The sequence below is a fragment of the Crocodylus porosus genome, unplaced genomic scaffold, assembly GCF_001723895.1.
Source record: "Crocodylus porosus isolate Cpor-Errol unplaced genomic scaffold, CroPor_comp1, whole genome shotgun sequence".
Lineage (NCBI taxonomy): Eukaryota > Metazoa > Chordata > Crocodylia > Crocodylidae > Crocodylus > Crocodylus porosus.
Window position 1 is genome coordinate 9,925,329 of NW_017728917.1, and position 18,594 is coordinate 9,943,922.

At 39.9% G+C, this 18,594-nt stretch overlaps 2 protein-coding genes across 3 annotated transcripts in view; both read left to right on the forward strand.

The window, feature by feature from the left end:
* Positions 1-15,661, forward strand: part of UBA3 (ubiquitin like modifier activating enzyme 3) — a 16,689-nt gene extending 1,028 nt beyond the window's left edge. For both annotated transcript variants that reach the window (XM_019536675.1, XM_019536674.1), the window contains 16 exons: positions 2,619-2,739; positions 3,651-3,731; positions 4,667-4,749; positions 5,969-6,049; positions 6,677-6,720; positions 7,013-7,077; positions 8,972-9,127; positions 9,263-9,365; positions 10,904-11,017; positions 11,316-11,369; positions 11,882-11,918; positions 11,995-12,076; positions 13,279-13,379; positions 13,507-13,570; positions 13,676-13,730; positions 14,814-15,661. In XM_019536675.1, coding sequence (XP_019392220.1) covers positions 2,619-2,739; positions 3,651-3,731; positions 4,667-4,749; positions 5,969-6,049; positions 6,677-6,720; positions 7,013-7,077; positions 8,972-9,127; positions 9,263-9,365; positions 10,904-11,017; positions 11,316-11,369; positions 11,882-11,918; positions 11,995-12,076; positions 13,279-13,379; positions 13,507-13,570; positions 13,676-13,730; positions 14,814-14,902 — 1,330 coding nt within the window. In that variant the 3' untranslated portion in view covers positions 14,903-15,661. The remainder of the gene's footprint in view (positions 1-2,618; positions 2,740-3,650; positions 3,732-4,666; positions 4,750-5,968; positions 6,050-6,676; positions 6,721-7,012; positions 7,078-8,971; positions 9,128-9,262; positions 9,366-10,903; positions 11,018-11,315; positions 11,370-11,881; positions 11,919-11,994; positions 12,077-13,278; positions 13,380-13,506; positions 13,571-13,675; positions 13,731-14,813) is intronic.
* A 1,016-nt stretch (positions 15,662-16,677) lies between these two features.
* The window catches only part of TMF1 (TATA element modulatory factor 1), a 21,549-nt gene continuing 19,632 nt past the window's right edge, over positions 16,678-18,594 (forward strand). Inside the window, exon 1 of the mRNA XM_019536676.1 lies at positions 16,678-16,872. Within this exon, the coding sequence (XP_019392221.1) occupies positions 16,731-16,872 (142 nt within the window). The 5' untranslated portion in view covers positions 16,678-16,730. The remainder of the gene's footprint in view (positions 16,873-18,594) is intronic.

Genomic DNA, 18,594 nt, shown 5'->3' on the forward strand with positions numbered 1-18,594 from the left:
GGGGTGGCTGTAGTTAGGCTGGAGTAGGTGGGTTCGGAGCAGGGGTTGCGAGGTCGGGATGGCTGTAGTTAGGCTGGAGTAGGTGGGTTCGGAGCAGGGCTGGGGCTGAGCAGGGAAGCAGCTTGCAGGTGGCTCTGGGGTAGGGCTGCAGGAATGGGTGTCACTTGGTTCCTGCAGGGCCTCGAGGCTGGGGAAACTGCTGCTGGGTGGCATGGGAGCTAAATGTAGCTTGAGCAGCTGGGGCTGGGGAAGGGCTCACCCTGAGTATGGCGCTGGGGCTTGGCGTGAGTGCAGGATGGCAATGCTGGGGAGCTCAGAAAGGAGTGGGAGAGGCTGGGTCTGGGGAGGGTATGCCGGTTAGGAGCAGCTAGCTGTTTGGCTTGTGAACTTTAGGCTACAGAATAGCTGCTTGTGCTTATTCAACTCTGTATTCTGTGCACCTAACCTAGCTCCCCCCAAAAGCCAGTGTGGGAACCCCTGCCCCCTTCCACCTGCTTGTGACCCCCTCCCCAAAGGGAAAGGAGAGGGGGAGAGATTCACATACCGTGTATGGGCCTGTGCAGGGTGCCCTGGGGGTCATGAGTGCCCTTGGGCATGTTGCATTGTGTGGGTGCATGCTGGTGACAGAGACCCTCAAAAGCATGAGCTTTGGGAACAGGGGAGGAAGGAGTGCGAGGGTGTGAGGCAGTGCAAAAACTGTGACGATTGAAAGCAGCTTTCAGTTGCACACCTTGTAAAATTTTGATGGCGTTCTTACATGCAAGAGACTTGTTAATGCCCTAATATTGCAGTAGCGAAAACTTTACAAACCCCCTTGAAAGTGAATTTTTAGGTCACAAGTCAGATGACTGAGATTTGGCCTACCTTTGAAATGTCTAGCTCTTCCCCAGAATAAACTGAATTAAAATCACAAATTGGAACCAAATGTTACTACCCAAGTTTAATGCTAAAGTAAGAGACATGCTCCCTTCAGGGCTTGGCAGTGGCTGTATTCACTGACACTACACAAGAAAGAGAAAAATACTTTTTAATGCCACTGAGCACAGGTATGCACTCATTTCCAGCAGAGATGTCAAACTGTAGATGACAGAATACAGATTGAAGTTTATGGTTCAAATAAAAAAAGTTAAGAATATTTCTGAAATGTAACTTGCATGTGTGGAGAACCAATTGCAAGATTCAGTGTGAATTAAGAGACACCAGTTTAGTACACTCTTCATAAATTAATAACTAGAGTAGTTCAGCTAAAGTTAGAAGCCAGCCAAGGGTGATTTTGACAGTCTGTCAAAATGTTACCTAGATGTGAAATATTGGAACATTTCTTTCCTACAAGTTGTTGTTTCCTAATTACTCTTTTAAAAAAAAGTTATGCTTTGTACATGAATTAAACCCACATTGGACTGATCCTACTGTCCATCTTTTAAATTTTAGGTAGAAGGAAAAGGCTGCACACCATCTTGCGCCATTTAATTTTGTTGTGAGGGCAAAGATGGTAAATCCGCACTATTATTGAACCAAGCTCTCCATATGTATGAGAAATATGAGGAATGCTTGTAGTAAGAAAAATGCATTCTTTATTTATGATAAAGTTGAGCGTGCATGCTCAAACTGACAAAGCTATTTTATAATTTGTACAGATTCCTAGTAACACTGAGCAGTAATTATATAACTGAATTGAATTAGATTTAAAAATGGGAAATGTGCTATTTTGGGGCAGGACTTCATTACTCTTATGTAGACTAGTTTAGAAGAGATTTAAAATTAAAAAAGGAAGCTGAAATGAAAATGTTGGTTCTGAAGTATTCCAGTAAGGAATTTTGAAATGTAGTGAGATCAGCTTATTTTACCATTCTAAATTTCTGAAAACCTGAGCATCAAAATATGGGGGAAATGCTGTACTATAAATATCTTGATTAAAAAATATAAATACTTCAGAAGTTCAGATTTTCTATCTTGGAAAATTTTGTGGGCAACAAGCAAATGGGCTAATTAAAATGACACCTGGTTAATTAAGGAACTTTTAATAAGACATTTCACAACACTGGAAGTTTTGTTAACATGTACTTACTTACCTAAAACGCACAGGAGATTTGGAGAATGGAGTGTCAGGGTTTGTTACTATTAGTAATTCTGGATTCTAGCTATCAATCAGTTAAATGCTGATAACTACATATATCTAGGAAGTCTGATGAAAAGAATTAGTTGAGACTTGAGGACTTAGCTCTTATCCTCAGAAATAATAGAAGTGTTGAGGAAAAACTCCTTTTCCGTGTCTTTTTATGCTTCAGGAATGAAATAGACAAACAGAAGAGCACACCCATTTTTTAATTTTCAGGTCCTTCACTGACTAGCAGCCGGATGTAGTATGAAGTGTTCATTTCTGTTTGACTCTAGTGCAGAGTTATGGTATTGCTCATTAATTACCCAAATAAACCAAGTCACTCAAATGCTTATGCATGTGCTTAAGTTACCTGAATAAAATAAGAATGCGTGGATGTATTTGCAAGGCTGGCCAATGATTTGGTTTCCTTTCTTTTCCTTGGTTGAAATGTAAATTGTAGAGGTGTGGCATTTTCTTTACTGATTTTTTGCGGCTTAATTTATTATGTTCTGTGCAGAATGGCTGTTGATGGTGGGTGTGGGGACACTGGAGACTGGGAAGATCGCTGGAACCATGTAAAGAAATTCCTCGAGCGATCTGGACCATTCACACACCCTGATTTCGAGCCAGGCACTCAAGTGAGAAATGCTTATTTTAAATAAAACTATTCATAGTGTGTGTTGCAGGCTAATAGAAAGATGTTCATTAGTTTATCATCCAGCAATGTCAGATTCCTAAACTGCATGCAAAAAACTTATCTTTAGAGTTAAGCAAACAACACTTATTTTTTACAAGAATATACAGTATAATGAATACATTTTTACAGATTTATGCCAGATTAAGGGAGTTTGTATGTGCTAATTAAACTGCACACCGCAGCTTCTGAAATTCAACAGACAATAATATTTCTCTCTCCTGGATTGAGATAATTTTTGCTTCATTTATGAGAAATTCTTAACTTTATTTAAAATTAAGCTCAATATAAGCAGTTCTATTATTGGGAAGGGAGTCATTTTAGTAGGAATGGGCAAAGCTATTCTGTCTGCCTCTGGCTTGTGGTGGGTATATGGTGGAACAGTTCATAGAAAGCAGCCGCTCAGTGCAAAAATATGAATGCTCTTTGGGACAGCAGTTTTTTATATCTTTGTGTTTGTTTTCATTTTGTACCTCCTTTTAGTAGATGTCTTCAGCAGGAGGAAAGCAACATAATATCTTTTAACAAACTTTGTCACTGAGAGAGAGAATGAGATGGAGATGCTGCTTATTTCAGAAACAAAATAAAATGCAAGTAAATGAAGGCAGCGGTGAAATCAGTAGACATCTTGCTCTTATTAAAGTCAGGGTATTAGAATTGCAGGCACTGAATAACTGCTGAAGTCCAATATCTGTATACAGATGAAGGGGTGATTTGGTCCGTTGCAGATCTAAATGTTTTATGAATAGATTATTGGGTATCTATCTGTATTAATGGTGGTAGTCTTATGATGCTGCAAAGCAAATTATGTTTTTCTCTTCAACATATTAATGTTCTTTTTTCCATTCTTTACAGGCTCTTGATTTTTTGTTAAGCACATGTAAAGTTCTAGTTATTGGAGCAGGAGGATTAGGATGTGAACTCCTGAAAAATCTGGTAATTACTTTTGTTTTCAACTGTTTCTTGTGATCCTCATTTTTTTTAATGGGTGAGGAACCATACTGTAGTTGCAACTGCAACTTCACTGAAGTAAGTTAAATAGCTTCTGTACACAGTTTCGTAAGCATTTTATGTAAATGCTAATAGTTCAACTTGAAGTCTGCTCTTTGCACTTACTTTCAGCTTTGATTTGAGTACAGACCTGAAGAGCCCCCTGATTGACATTTAACGCTGAAATTGTTGTTGAAAATACCTTGTTATTGTAAAATAATTAATTTTCTGCTTTGTCACTTCTGAACCTTGGAAGTGAGGGAGAAATGTTTTTTTCCATAAGTTAAGAACACATGACACCATTCTGTCCCCTAAGGTCCACTTGTAAAAGTAGGTTATTGAAGACCAGTGTACTGCTAATTCGCTTGTACTGCAGCTGCTTGGGCTAAAAATATTATGTCAAGTATTTCAAGGTGAATATCTCATTCACTTTGTCAATATACTAGCTTCAAAGCATACTTTGACCACTTGAAACGCTTTTAATCCAGTTTATCCAAACACTCACTAACTTTTGGAATCAACATTTTAATTAGAGAATAATTATAACCATCTAGAAATTAATTGCTTAGTTTACAGGAAATGTTAATGCATACTAAGCGATATATCCCAACTCTAAATATTTCAGATTTTTAAATTTATTCTTGCAAAACTAATGTTGGAATAAGCCATCCCTTAAGCCTAGAATGGGCTTTTTAAAATCTAGGCAAAGGATATTTGTTGCTAGAAAAAGCCAGAAGTATTAATATTACCAATCTGTAATCAGTTGAGAAGATATTTCTAGATTCCAGCAGAGGTTGACTTACAAGCATTTGAGATGTGTTTTAATATGACCATATGAGCATCTCACTTCCTCTTATGCTCTTCACTGATTTTATCCACAGGCATTGTCTGGTTTTAGACAGATCCATGTTATTGACATGGACACTATAGACGTTTCTAATCTGAATAGACAGTTTCTGTTTCGGTAAGTGATAATTCCATTATTTTAAATTCTTTTTCAAACCTAATCAAAATACATTTATATTTTACTCTCAGTATAGTTCAGATCAAGATAATAGCTGTGCTTTACTCATCCTCAGGTCTGATTCTGCATTGCTTTGCCTTTTGTGTTATCACTTGCACATTTATAAAGTAAATGTATTATTTTTACTTCATTGTGTCTTGCATCCAGATTAAAAGTTTATAGGCTGAAACGAGTACACGAGATGCAAAGCAGTAACCTTTAATTTTGCCAGTTACTAACCTTTGTTTCTTGAATATGTTTGTGTAGAAATATGCAAATATTCAGTACTTAATGTTTTAAATGAGAAAAGTCTTACTTTTTCATTGTACCAAGAAGAAACAAGTGCTGTGTATCAAAGTAAATTGAGAATACACTGCAGAAAATGATTGTTTTGGCCAAGGGAGAACCTAGATTATAGTCTCTTCTAAATTTAATTTCTCTGAGCAAATTTGATAGGTTTCTAAAATTAAAACAAAATTCTAATCCGGCCATAGTTGGCATAATAGCCAATAGGGAATATGTAAGTACTTGTATTCTTTGGTGACTTCTGGGAAGCATCTGAAATACTGAAATACTAATATTGAAATATTAGTTGATCAGTGGTTACAGCAACTGAAATGTAACAAATTCTCTTAGCTTTTCTAACCACACAATTCATTTTTTTTTTTAATCTTCATTTGATTTTGGTGGGAATTGCCATGCCAATTTGAGAATAGATTTGGACTCACATTTTGGTTTAATATGTTTTAACCATCAGTTGAACTTTGAGATGCAAGTTAGTTAACAGTATAGAAACAAATTTCAGTTGGATACAAGTATTGCGCCTCTTTCAAGAGACTAAATCTCTTAAGCAGAACAGTATTGTTGATGCCTGAGGAAATGGAATGGGTAATACCACCAAAGAATTTGTGTATGTTGCAGTATCAACTTTAAAAATGCTTGCTAATAAACAAATGAACAAAAACCCGTTTTTCAGGTTTGGTGACAATTGCTGTTTGAAGCTATATAGAAAACTGTCTTATGTCTGAAGTTTGAGTAATTGCCATCAAAGAAATGATGGGCGTACTCCTTACAGTACTTATATCAGTAAGTTGTCCTGCCTTTCAGTACTGAGAGAGGCATTCTCACCTAAATGAATGGATGCTACTAGAATGACAATTTTGAAAGCACTCTCTTGCAGATCCAAAGATGTTGGAAGACCTAAAGCAGAGGTTGCAGCAGAATTCCTGAACAGCCGAATCCCTAATTGTGCCGTTGTATCGTATCCTTCTCTAGAGCAGTAACAGCCACTGAGATGTCTAGCATTTACGAATACTCTGTGGGTGGTCAGGCTATTTAAAGAATTTAACTTCTGCCCTTTCCATTTGTTCAACAAAAAAACACATTCATTGGACTAATGGCTAAAATTCTTGGGCTAGCTCTGGCTCCTAGAACATAGGACACATGCATGGGCAGTCAGTCACTTTGCCTAGGCAGCTCAGGTTTGTCAAACTGATCCAACGTGACCTCTGTGTGTGACTTCATCACAGGTCTCATTGACAGGAACGGCAACTGGTTGGTGCTTTGAAGTCTAATATCCTGAAATATTTTCTAGCATATCTGTTGAATTTTATTTCATAAAGTATCTTATCAGTATCTTGCAAGGCCCTCTGGTGAATATGAATCTATTCAACGAGAATGAAATATCTGAAAAACTTCAGAAAATTGCCACGCCCAAATGTCCATGTCCCTTCTGGATGACTTGAACAGTTTCCATGAATTTTAAGTTCTCTAATCACTATTAAATATTTGGATGTTTGGTTTTTTTAAATACCGAGTTTGTGTTTCACCTAAACTCGATTATAAAGATGCTCAAATCATATAATTCCTTTACTGCCTGTACGTTCAGACATTTTAAAAAGATTCAAGATATGGATGAAGCTTTCTATCGACGTAAGTGGTATTTCCTAAATATACAGATTCTCCACTTGTGCTTCAAGAAAAGATTCTAATGGTTGCTGGGTTTTTTTCCATGGAGGTGTTCATTTTTTTTATTGTCCCTGTGGAGTTATGCAGACAATATTATTGGGTAAAGACTAAAACTTAGATGAAACTTTCTTGTGGGCAACATAGGTAGATATTGGGACTGCATTTTATTTCTATTTTAAAATTAATTGACAAAATATATTGTCTATTTTGGGAAACATACACTGGTATACAATTTAAATAACACTTTCTCTTCTAGAATTTCATATTATTGTATGTGGTCTGGACTCTATAATTGCAAGAAGATGGATAAATGGCATGCTGGTAAAGACTTTATTTAATTTTTTTTTAATTATTCACTATTTGAATTTAAATTAAACTAACAGTTTTGTGCAAATTATAGCAGTAATATAAAATAAAAGGCTTTTGCACAGTAAAACTGGTTAAGGTATCAATCAAGACCTGCATTTTACATAATGTTTGCATGTATTTTTATCTTTGTTTTATGCTTGTAACACTGGATTGTAGAAAACACGTTACCATATTGTGTTTTTTGAAAAACGCATCACATAAGGTTTTAGATGTAAATTAGATCAGGATTTTGAGGCTGTTGAAGGTAGGTGGCTAGTTTATCTTGAGTGTGTGCTGGGTAAAATGTCGCTCATCCTGCTGAACAGCTGTCTGGTTCACAAAATATGCCAGCGTAATTGGTACTATTTTGGCCCTTTGTTTGCATCTGCGAGGCTCGACATGAAATGAGCAAGGAAGCAGTTATCTTTTTTTAATGCTTTGGACTCATCCTTCCAAGCCAAAACTAAATAACAGAGGGTCGGACTCGATGATCTGCTCAGGTCCCTTCCGACCCTAGAAACTACGACACTATAAAACACAGTAAAAGGTGACAGGAGGAAGTCTGTGTTGTTGCTGGTATGGTCCACAAAATCCATGGGGAGGAATTTTCTAAAAATAAAATGCTGTCTCCCCAGTGGCATAGCCTGGCAGTAAGGGGGCTGCCAGCACAAAGGCAAGCCAGCAAGATAGCTGCTGCCTCTACCCCTCACCGCTGATTGGCAGAGAGGACTGCCTGTTGGTGGCTGTGCCCCTTTCCACCAATCCGTAGCAAGGAGTGGGGCCACGTAACCGTTCCTGGCCAATCAGTGGTGAGGGTTGGGGGCTGTGTGATGGACAGCCGTCTTTCCCAGTCAGTGGAGGGTGGGGCCACCAGGACCCCATTACCTATCAGAGGCATGGGGGGGCTGCTATGATAAACCCACAAAAATGGGCCATCTACCTGTGAAATCAGTTGGCTGCTGCCTTGAGTTGTGTAGACCCCTAAATGTAAGGTATTTGAATTACTTGGAGCAGAGCTGCCCACTTAAACCGTTTTGTGTAGAATCTCACAAACTATCCCACTGTGATTGCTCGCATCTCCAGCAAACTGCACCCTTGTCCGCACCATTTCATCAGGATGTCTGCCTGAGATGTGTAAAGCCATTTGTAGGTACTTGATCCTGTCAGCACAGTACCATAGGGCTGATCGTTTAGTGACAGGTACAAAGTAGGGGTCCTCAGCCTGTGCGCTTCATGCTGAGAGCATGCCATCAGCAATTCCGCATGGAGTTCTGTATCAGTAAATAATGTCTACATCTGTCTGACATAACTGTCTGCTACATTCTCATGTACTGCATTTACCTGAATTCAAGACGGCTTCGAATTTAAGACAACCCCCCCCCCCCAAAGTAAGTAGATTCTAGAAATAGAAAGTTATCACTTTAAAATAATTTTTCCATGTCTGGAATCTATTGGGTGGTTGTCTTAAATTTGTTCCCTGCACTCTGTGGCAAGGAAGGCAGTAGTTGGGGAGGGGAACCAGGCAGCCTGCCTCTTGCCACTGGCTTCGCCTTGATGCCTGCCCCCTACCTTGCTGCCTGGAGAGAATGGTTCATGTGAATCAGGACAGCAAATTAATCTCTTGGCCAGGAAGCAAATCTTTCTCCTCTGTGTTATGTTAAGACATGTTTTGGGGACGGGGTCCAAGATAACTGGTGAGCCTCCACAGGGAAACAAGAACAAATGCATTGGAGAGGTGTTTATAAATGGTAAAGAACTAGTTCTTTGCTGTTCCTTAGTACATCCTCCTGTGTTATATCTTCAAGAAAGAGAGAAATTCCCACAGTATAAAATTGAATGTAACCTGTGCAAACTCTGATTTCATTAGATGTCATTTTTACACTATGAAGATGGTGTACTAGATCCAAGTTCCATCATACCTTTGATAGATGGAGGGACAGAAGGCTTCAAAGGAAATGCACGTGTGATTATTCCTGGCATGACAGCATGTGTTGAATGCACTCTTGAACTTTATCCGCCACAGGTAACTCGGTGTTGATTATTTTTATAGTAAGCATTCCATTTCTTTTGTTTTGTTGCCTGCTCTTCCCGCGCCACTTCTTTCCTCTCCACTCCCTCACAGGCTGTGTTAATTTATTTTATGATCTTTCCTTGTCAGATCAATTTTCCAATGTGCACCATTGCATCTATGCCCAGGTTACCTGAACACTGTATCGAGTATGTCAGGATATTGCAGTGGCCAAAGGAACAACCTTTTGGAGGTAATCGATAGACTCCATTGATCCAAAGGTGTTTGTAACGGACCAGTGGTGTTTAGATAATCAAAATTTCTTTTGATGCTTATTTGTGCCAAAGGCGGACATAAATTTGGTAACTTTTTGTTTGCTTTTTAGTTTGCATTTTGTATCTTAAAAAAAACAAACATAGGCTGGCTGAATTTGCTGTTGAATTAAAGTACTCTGCCAGTTTACAGCCTGAAGCAAACATTTTGTGACTACAGTTAGAAAAACAATGGACTCATCCTGTTGAATAAACAGTTACTGGCTTCTTCACATGTTGCTCATTTAAATTCATACTCATCAGCAGCAGAAAAAAGAACTGAGACGTGATTGTTTGGACGCAATAATGCAACTGTGTTTTCTACTTATGTAGACATATACAGATGTATAATTTTTTCATTGCGTTTCTGTGAATGACTCCATTATTGAGATACATGCTGCTATTATGCTGGATAATTGATACAGAATAAGATATTCATGTTATGGTAGTTTAAGCTTTTCATAGCTTTACCTTTGTGTGATATAGTAATTCACTGACTTTTAATTTGTTTATATAAAGTCTTTACTGAGTTCAGTATTTGTTTTTGAAGCATCTTGCGTCAGTTTATGTAAAAGTCAGTTGTTGAAACTGTCAAAGTGTAAATGTTGCTTACATATACAAATGACTTTGCTGCTGTGTTTTAAAATCATTGCCATTTATCTTTTCTTTAAAAAAAAAAAAAAAAAAGTACTGGTACCCTATGGATTTTGGAGAAGCAAATACAAGTCTCTTTGCAAAACCCAGTCATTATTTAAAGGGGAAAAAATGGCTCTGGCTTTTTGGTCTACCGACTTTTAACATTGCTTTTTTAAAATAGAGTACATTCCTAGCACTTGATACCATGTAGCTAGTCTGCAGCCCATCACTCTGAAAAGCTATGCTCCAGAATTAATGGTAAAAAATATGAACATGCACAGTTAAAATCAGCAGGTGGTTTTGGCCTAATGGTTCCCTGTAGGATTTTTAAAAGGTACTGCCAAAATCTCCCATGTCAAACCCTCTAGAGATTGCTAAATGTGGAGGGGTGGCTCTTACCTAAAACACCTCATCTTCTATCTGTTCATCCTTTTTCCCTCAGTAAAACCCATGGGGGGAGGAGAGCCCCTCAACTGGATTTGAGTTGAAGAGAATTGTGCTGAACAGTCTCCCTACCTGTTCATACTGGCACCCCACTCCTGCATTATTATTTTGTATTCAGCCAGGCTTTCCCTGTTCCAGTCTTCTTGCTCCCAACAATGATACTTCCTGGCTGACCCCACCCCACCTTGCAGATTTTTATATAAGGCTTACATCAGGGTATAATGTGTGTGGAAGTCTGATTTAATGAAGTAGTTTTGCCAACACCTGCAAGCTTGTGGGTTAATTTTCACCAAAACTCATCTAGAAACTGCAAGTTTGTGTTAATCCGTGGCATGCTGGTATTTACGAAGAGCTATAATAGATTTAAACAAACTTGTCTTTCTCTCTAACTTTCTTATAGAGTGTGTTCCTTTGGATGGAGATGATCCAGATCACATACAGTGGATTTACCAAAGAGCTTTAGAAAGAGCATCACAGTTTAACATTAAAGGTGTTACGTACAGACTAACTCAAGGTAAGAGGAATGGTATTTTAATCAGTGTTAGTGCACAGTAACATCTTGCAAACGATGGCCTCTGTGTTCAGAAGGTATTCAGCTGTGTCTCTGGCTTTACGTACAAAACTTGAAAATACAGTTTTACCTATTCTAGAAGAATGTCTAGGTATTGTGGAAATTATAAATGGGAGGCGGTATAAAGTGATTTCAGGTATACCCATCTGCAGTCAAAACCATCACAGATTTTGCATAACATAATTCATCACGTGAAAATCATTTCTGGAAAAAAACAAACCTATGTGTTTTACCTCGGCAGGGGTTGTTAAGCGGATCATTCCAGCTGTGGCATCTACAAATGCAGTCATCGCAGGTATAGTAATACCAGGAGGCAATGCTTTTGTACATGTGGCTTCATGTTTCAGTAGAAGTTCCTAGCATCTAGAATGCAAGCTCTACTTCACTCCACCTATTCTCAATAAATACTGAGCTTTTCATAAGCAATTAAGGATTCAAGGGCTAGTGTGGATGCAGCTGGGTTTTGTCACTTTGATTGGCCCACTTTCCTTTTTTTATTACCCTATTTTTGCCTTCATATGGCAGCAACTTTGGTCTTGCCTGAATTTTGATCTTCCTGTGGGAGTAAGCAAAAGCTTGCCTCAGATGAGAGAGATGGGAGGAATAATGCAAGCTGCCTCCAAAACTGCCTTGAATTCATGTCAAAATCACGTTAGTATGATGCCTCTGAGCTTCCTGTCAGTATGCTGGATAGAACCTCTTGGCTTCTATTTTTCCCTTATTTATGCAATATATTGACTTTGCATGCGTGCATGTATGTGTGTGTTCTGAGATTTGAGAACAAAGTAACTCTTTTTCCCTTTCCAGCTGTATGTGCCAGTGAAGTTTTTAAAATAGCTACAAGGTAATGTGTTGTTTTTTAATAACAAATATTTTCAGCAAATTTATTTGTATAAACACTAACACATTTCTCATTACAGTGCATACATTCCTCTTAACAACTACTTGGTGTTCAATGATGTAGATGGACTCTACACGTATACGTTTGAAGCTGAGAGAAAGGTCAGTACCATTACACCTGAGCCTCTAGGCTTCTGAGGTTGTTCTCGATTTGTTGTAGTACCTTTTGCAATAGCAATTGGATACTTATTTGTTAAATTTAAAATTGAATTTCTTTGGCTCCCACCATTGTACGGAAATATTTTCCTAGTATTAAAAAATATAACTGACTCTTAACTTAAAACAGGATTTTTTATGTGCATTTGTGTGGTTGTTTAGTTTAATAATGGTGGCAGTCTGCAGATGAATCGGTTTCTTAGAGTAGCAAGACTTTCCCCTATCAAATTAACTAAGGTGAACAGTAGTTGAGCTCAGGGTTCACAAGGTATCTTTAACGAATGACAAGTGTACTTTACACCCCAGGCACTGTGCTGTTACTCTGGGAAGAAATTTCTTTGCTCCAGGCTTCCACAGCCTCAGTAAACAGTAGTATTGTTCCACTGGGTGTCATCAATTAAAGTAGAAGGGGCTTATTTGATAGCTGAACCAAAGGCCTGCCTCTGCGTTACCTAGGGTAAATAAAATTTGTTGGGTGACTTAATGAAGAAATATTGATAGTGGTCAGGCCAAGGTTTCTCAATTCCTAAGACAAGTAGTTCTTGCTGCAGGAAGCATTTTCTATCAGCTGCTTGTGTTGGGCTGCTGGCATGCCACTTCTTTAAAAAACTTTTTAGAAAAGGTGTTTTTTAGGTGGTTAAATTCTTAACTTCAGCATTTGCTTTTGCCAGTCTACCTGGAGGAAAACGGTATCTGTGTCTGGAGAGCTAAATGTGTAGCAAGAAAGCTTTACTGCTCTGATGTGAAGAATTGTAACCCACAGAACAAAATACAGTGTCTAATGACACAACAGCATTTGTCCTAACACCTTTGTTTGTTCAGTAACAGGACTACTATGTTAACCCCAGATGTTAAACCAGACATATTACAGGCTGGCTGTACTGCATTGTGTATGCAAAAAATGCTTGTTTTATGTTAATAACTAAGGGCTTGAAACCAAGCCCAATTAAAAAGCTGATGGAAATGTTCCAATAGGGTGTACTGGGAACTGGACTGCATCCTTAATTTGCACGCAAGTGCTACTGTTTCTAAATCTAAGGATGAATACATTTCACAAATAATTGTAAATGTCAAAGTTTTTCCTGGCATTTATGTTTTTGGAACAATCTGTTATTATAAACCTGATTCCTATATAACTTTTCTTGTAGGAAAATTGTCCTGCCTGCAGCCAGCTCCCCCAAAATATAGAATTCTCTCCATCTGCTAAGTTGCAGGAGGTCTTGGATTACTTGACAACTAATGCTTCGTTGTAAGTGTGCAACTATTTTGGCTACTTATTTTGAGGAACTTGTTGTTTTGCAGCATGTTAATATTTATTTTTAAAACAAACTTACTCAATGTGTTTCCTATCTACTTTTTCCATATATTTTACACAGGCAAATGAAATCTCCAGCAATCACAGCAACTATGTATGGGGGGAATAAAACACTTTATTTACAGGTAATTTCTACTGTCATAATTCCGCATAGTCACTGAAGCTCTGTGTAAGTTTGCTGCCTTGTTTAATTGAAAATAAAATGTTGTTTCTTGTCTCTTCCCCCCCAGACTGTAGCTTCAATTGAAGAACGAACAAGGCCGAATCTTTCGAAGACATTGAAAGGTACTGTCTAACTGAATCTCAAAGTTACAGTTTAAGTGATTCATGGTTCCAGTGTTCTGTTTTACCTCTGTGGCAAACTGCACTTTGTCCTCCTATTACTGCAAAACAGTACATGGAACAGATATCTTAAATTGGTTGCAAGTTACATTGGGTAGCAATTAAATGAAATTAGGACATACCTAGTGTTAGAGACCTTGGTTTGTCATTTTGTTACATGGAAGGTAGAAATTGCTGTGCCATCATAAAACTTAAGGATTTATTGATTTATTACAAAATACTTGGTGCATAATGGTTCTGTACCCTGTTTTTTGTGGAAGAGAAACTAAGGATAACTTACCTCTGACTAGGATTTTCAATGCAGTTTGCTATCTGTTTCCCTTTGGAATTTTAACCATGTTGCAAAAGACAAAGGGGAGTGAGAAATTTCTTGATTGTTTTCTGTTTTCACTTCCCTGGTTCTGCTCTGCAGCAGAATATGCTTCCAAATTGTTTTTCCTGCTGTTACAGGGGTGTAGGTTGTAGTTGTGTTGGTCTAAGGACACAGGCAGACAAGGTTTTTTGGATGAATCTGATATCTTTTATGAGACCAACTCAGATAGTTGGAAAAATTCTTCTTGGCAAGCTTTTGGGTTTAAATACCCTTTGTCAGACTGAGGAAGCATCTGCAGTTGGTATGTGCGCTTCCTGAATGGGATAAATAGTAAAGAAACTAGGTGCTGCGCTGGTATGCATACAAAACAGGCAGTCAGCGAAGATGTAAATTTTCCTGATGTCTCACTTTCCTGTAAGTTACTCTAGACATGAGCTCCCCTCTCTTGCAGTATCACTTGTATGAACCGATCCCATTAAAAATACATGACCCAGCAAATAAGGTAATCACTGAGCTAGAACTTCAGTTTAGATCTAGCCCATTTTGTTCTTGACAAATACCTTGTGTTGGTCAACTTCACTGTAATTCAGTGAATAAGCTGTTAAATCTAACACATGTATACACAACTCCTCTAGCTTTCTTAGAGGTGACAGACTTGTATGTTTTTAAATTTGCAAATCTGTCACACTTATCTTCTTTTTTTCCCCTTTCAGAACTTGGTCTCGTCGATGGCCAAGAACTTGCAGTGGCTGATGTTACTACCCCACAGACCATGCTGTTCAAGCTTCATTTTACTACTTAATTTACACACAATTGATTCCCACATTCATTGGGAGAAGTCTGCACACCTTGTCAAACAAATGTGCTCTATGTGCATGTTTAAATGTAACCTAAAATGTCCTTTTTAGTAACAGCATTGCTGGAAGTTCATTTATCCCAAAAGAATCACCTGTATTTTAGAACTGTCTCTTAGAAGCCAATATTTGGTGGATGGTACTTGTATAAATGCTTCTTTTAATGTACAGAGAGCCCTGATACAGTGATAAATGTTTTTTTCAACGTGTGTTGATACTGTTAAAATAATGCTGACACTCCTTCCTATGCATGACAGTTCTGTGATGATCAAAGGAGTTGTTCTGTTCTGCATCTAAATGCCCACCTGTACAAAAAAAAAATCCTTAAAGAGAACCATGGTGATTTTAATTTAAATTTTAGAACCCATATACATTTCCTGAATCTTATCTTGAGACCTGAGGGCTGTAGAGGAAAATAAGCATTATGCTTGTTTATTTAATACTCATTTTTATGAATTTGCTTAACAGATACTAAGTATTGAAAAGACTTAATTACGTTGTTTACGAAATAGGGGAAAAGACGATGTAATTGAACTAAATGAACACCTGTACATGAAAAAGCATTTCCTTGTGTATATTTGCAATGAACAAGTGGCTGCTATGTACAGTATTGCAGTCAAAAACCCACTGATGTTCAGGACTGAGTTGTATTTGGTTATTATTGATGCTGTCACAATATTTATTAATAAAAACAAAAAGATACCTTAGTCTGCTGATTGTGTGACCACTATTAAAATGCTTAAAGTTACAACCATGTAACTATTTAGGAGCAAAAAAAGGGTTGGAGTGGCTGGGTGCGAGCGTCATGAACTTGGACAATGCCTGCCTCCTTTCCTATCTGTGCCTGGAGGAGGAATAAACAGTAAATGCTTCAAGACAACGCATGGGAGAGACTGAATCATTTTACGACGTACAAGAAACTCGTATGAGGAAATCAGCTGTATTTACAACGAATATGAAATCGTAAACTTTACAGCAAGCTGGAATATTTTGTAAACGTGATACAGAGCAGAACACTAATAGTGTAAAGAAACCAAGCTCACTGTTCCAGTGCAGTGAGATGCCAGGTGATTTATTCAGAGGTGTAATTGTTAGCCAGTCTTGGAAATGACTCCACCAGTTTGATAAGGATTTGACTTACTTGCAAGTGGGTGCATCTATGCATGTGCTCAATGGCGGAGTAAAGTGTCACCCTCTACCTGTGTGATGCTATTAGGCCACAGTAAAGTACCGCTGCCATAAGATAGTACTGTTGGGGATGGGCCTGTTTTAGGGCAGGGTAAACTGGGATTAAGCACATGTGTAGATAGTGACTCTGGGCATCCGCTGTGCCTGGTCTGCCAAGCCAGCAAAGGCCAGACTGCTGCCTGTACCCAGCCATGCACCTCGGCAAGGTCAGGACCCCCGTGGCGCAGCCATACCCTCTGCTGCCCACTCTGCCCTTGCCATCGCCACCTGCTCGGCTACGGCGGCCCAGCGGGTACAAAAAGCAGACGCGGAGCCAGACGCGCTTCTCCGAACCCAACTCCCCTCCCCCCCCCGCAACAAGGGCGGGGCGCAACCGGAAGAAGAAGCAGCTGCTCCGCTTTGACACATACCGAGGCGGAAGTGGAGCCTGCCGTCCGCCATGACAGCGCCCGAGGCGGAAGGGGCAGGAGGGGCAACTATGGCGGCCGTTGAGGCGCGGCCACGTGACAGCGGGTGGCGACGTGGAGCAGCGCAACGCGCAGGCGCGGGCGGAGCGGCCATGGCTGCGGCCTGAGGAGCGGCGGGGCCATGAGCTGGTTCAACGCGTCGCAGCTGTCCAGTTTCGCCAAGCAGGCGCTGTCGCAGGCGCAGAAGTCCATCGACCGCGTGCTGGACATCCAGGCCGAGGACGGGCCCTGGGTCGAGCCCGCCCGTTCCGATGGCGCCCGCGGTACGTGCCCGGGTCGGGAGCGCGGGAGCCGAGGCCGTGTTTGCTTGGGGCGGGGCCGGCCCCGGTGTCAACACCGCGTCGGGCGCGGAGTCCCGGCCTGGCCTGGCCTGGCCTCGGGGAACGTGACCGCCACGGCACCCTGCCGGCGCCGGCGCCGGGGCTTTTGGCCCCTTGGGTCTTTATGTCCTCTGTCCCCGGTCTTTTGTGTTGAGCAGCTTCAAAAACACTTTTATTGTTCCTGTCAGAGATCCAAATCTATCTCTGCTTCACACAAGTCTGATTTTCCTTCTCTCTACTTCCTGTGCGACGTGAAAGATGTAAACACAAGGATATTAATTCCAAATAACCTGGAGCAGCATTTCTCAGTCTGTAGTACACGTACCACCAGTGGTACTCAGACAGCCTGTCTGTGATGCATGTTAACAGATTTATTATAATTACTTTATGACAAAAATTTGTTGGTGGTACCCAAAGCTGAACAGAAAAAATTGCTGGTGGTACCTAAGGTTGTATCGTTTTAAATTGGTGGCATGCAATCTGTCAGAGTTTGGGAACCACCGACTCAGAGCTTCCCAAGGCTTTTTTGGGTCCCGGGTCTTTTAGGTCTTTTGCGTCTGTTCTTGCTCAGAAAGGGTGACGGAGGAGAAGAAATGTTTAAGTGATGTCATTCTTCTCTGTTTTCCTGCTTTGAGGGAAGTGGGGAATTGCAGCAGTCATGGCATCCATCCCTTCCCAAGCCTGTAGAAACCTGGTGGGGTTTCCTTGGGAAGTTTGATTTATTCTGGTGTGGAATTAGCTGTCTCAATTTCCTGGTTCTCCAACATTTTGTATTAGTTTATTGAAAGATTGCGTGACTTAAATATGAGATGATGGCTTGCTCTTTTCTTTTTTAATATGTAAGGAACCTGTTTTCAATTATAAATGAGCCAAAAAAATGATGCATAGTGTCTAAACTATGTATTTCAAATTTATATCTTGAAAGTAGGGAGACAAAAAGAAGAGCCTTGGGAAGCTCTGAGTCGGTGGTTCCCAAACTCTGACAGATTGCATGCCACCAATTTAAAACGATACAACCTTAGGTACCACCAGCAATTTTTTCTGTTCAGCTTTGGTTACCACCAACAAATTTTTGTCATAAAATAATTATAATAAATCTGTTAACATGTATCACGGACAGGTTGTCTGAGTACCACTGGTGGTACATGGAGCTGCATTTCTCAGTCCGTAGTACAAGTTATTTGGAATTAATAGCCTTGTGTTTATATCTTTCACGTCACACAGGAAGTAGAGAAAAGGAAAATCAGACTTGTGTGAAGCAGAGAGAGACTTGAATCTCTAACAGGAACAATAAAAGTGTTTTTGAAACTGCTCAACACAATGTAAACCTAATTTGATATGAAAATGTTGGAGGGAGTGTTGCTGGGTGGCAGCTGTCCCCTGGGTGGAGAGGCAATGTCAGTGTCACATAAGTGAAATTGCAGGTTTTCATAGTTTCTAGAGTTGGAAGGGACCTGAGCATATCATCTAGTCCGACCCCCTGCCATGGCAGGAAAGAATACTGGGGTCAAACGACCCCAGGAAGATGCTCATCTAACCTCCTCTTAAACACCCGCAGGGTAGGAGCCAGCACCACTTCTCTTGGAAGTTGGTTCCAGACCCTAGCCGCCCTGACCGTGAAGTTGCGCCTCCTGAGCAGATCATCGAGTCCAACCCCCTGCCATG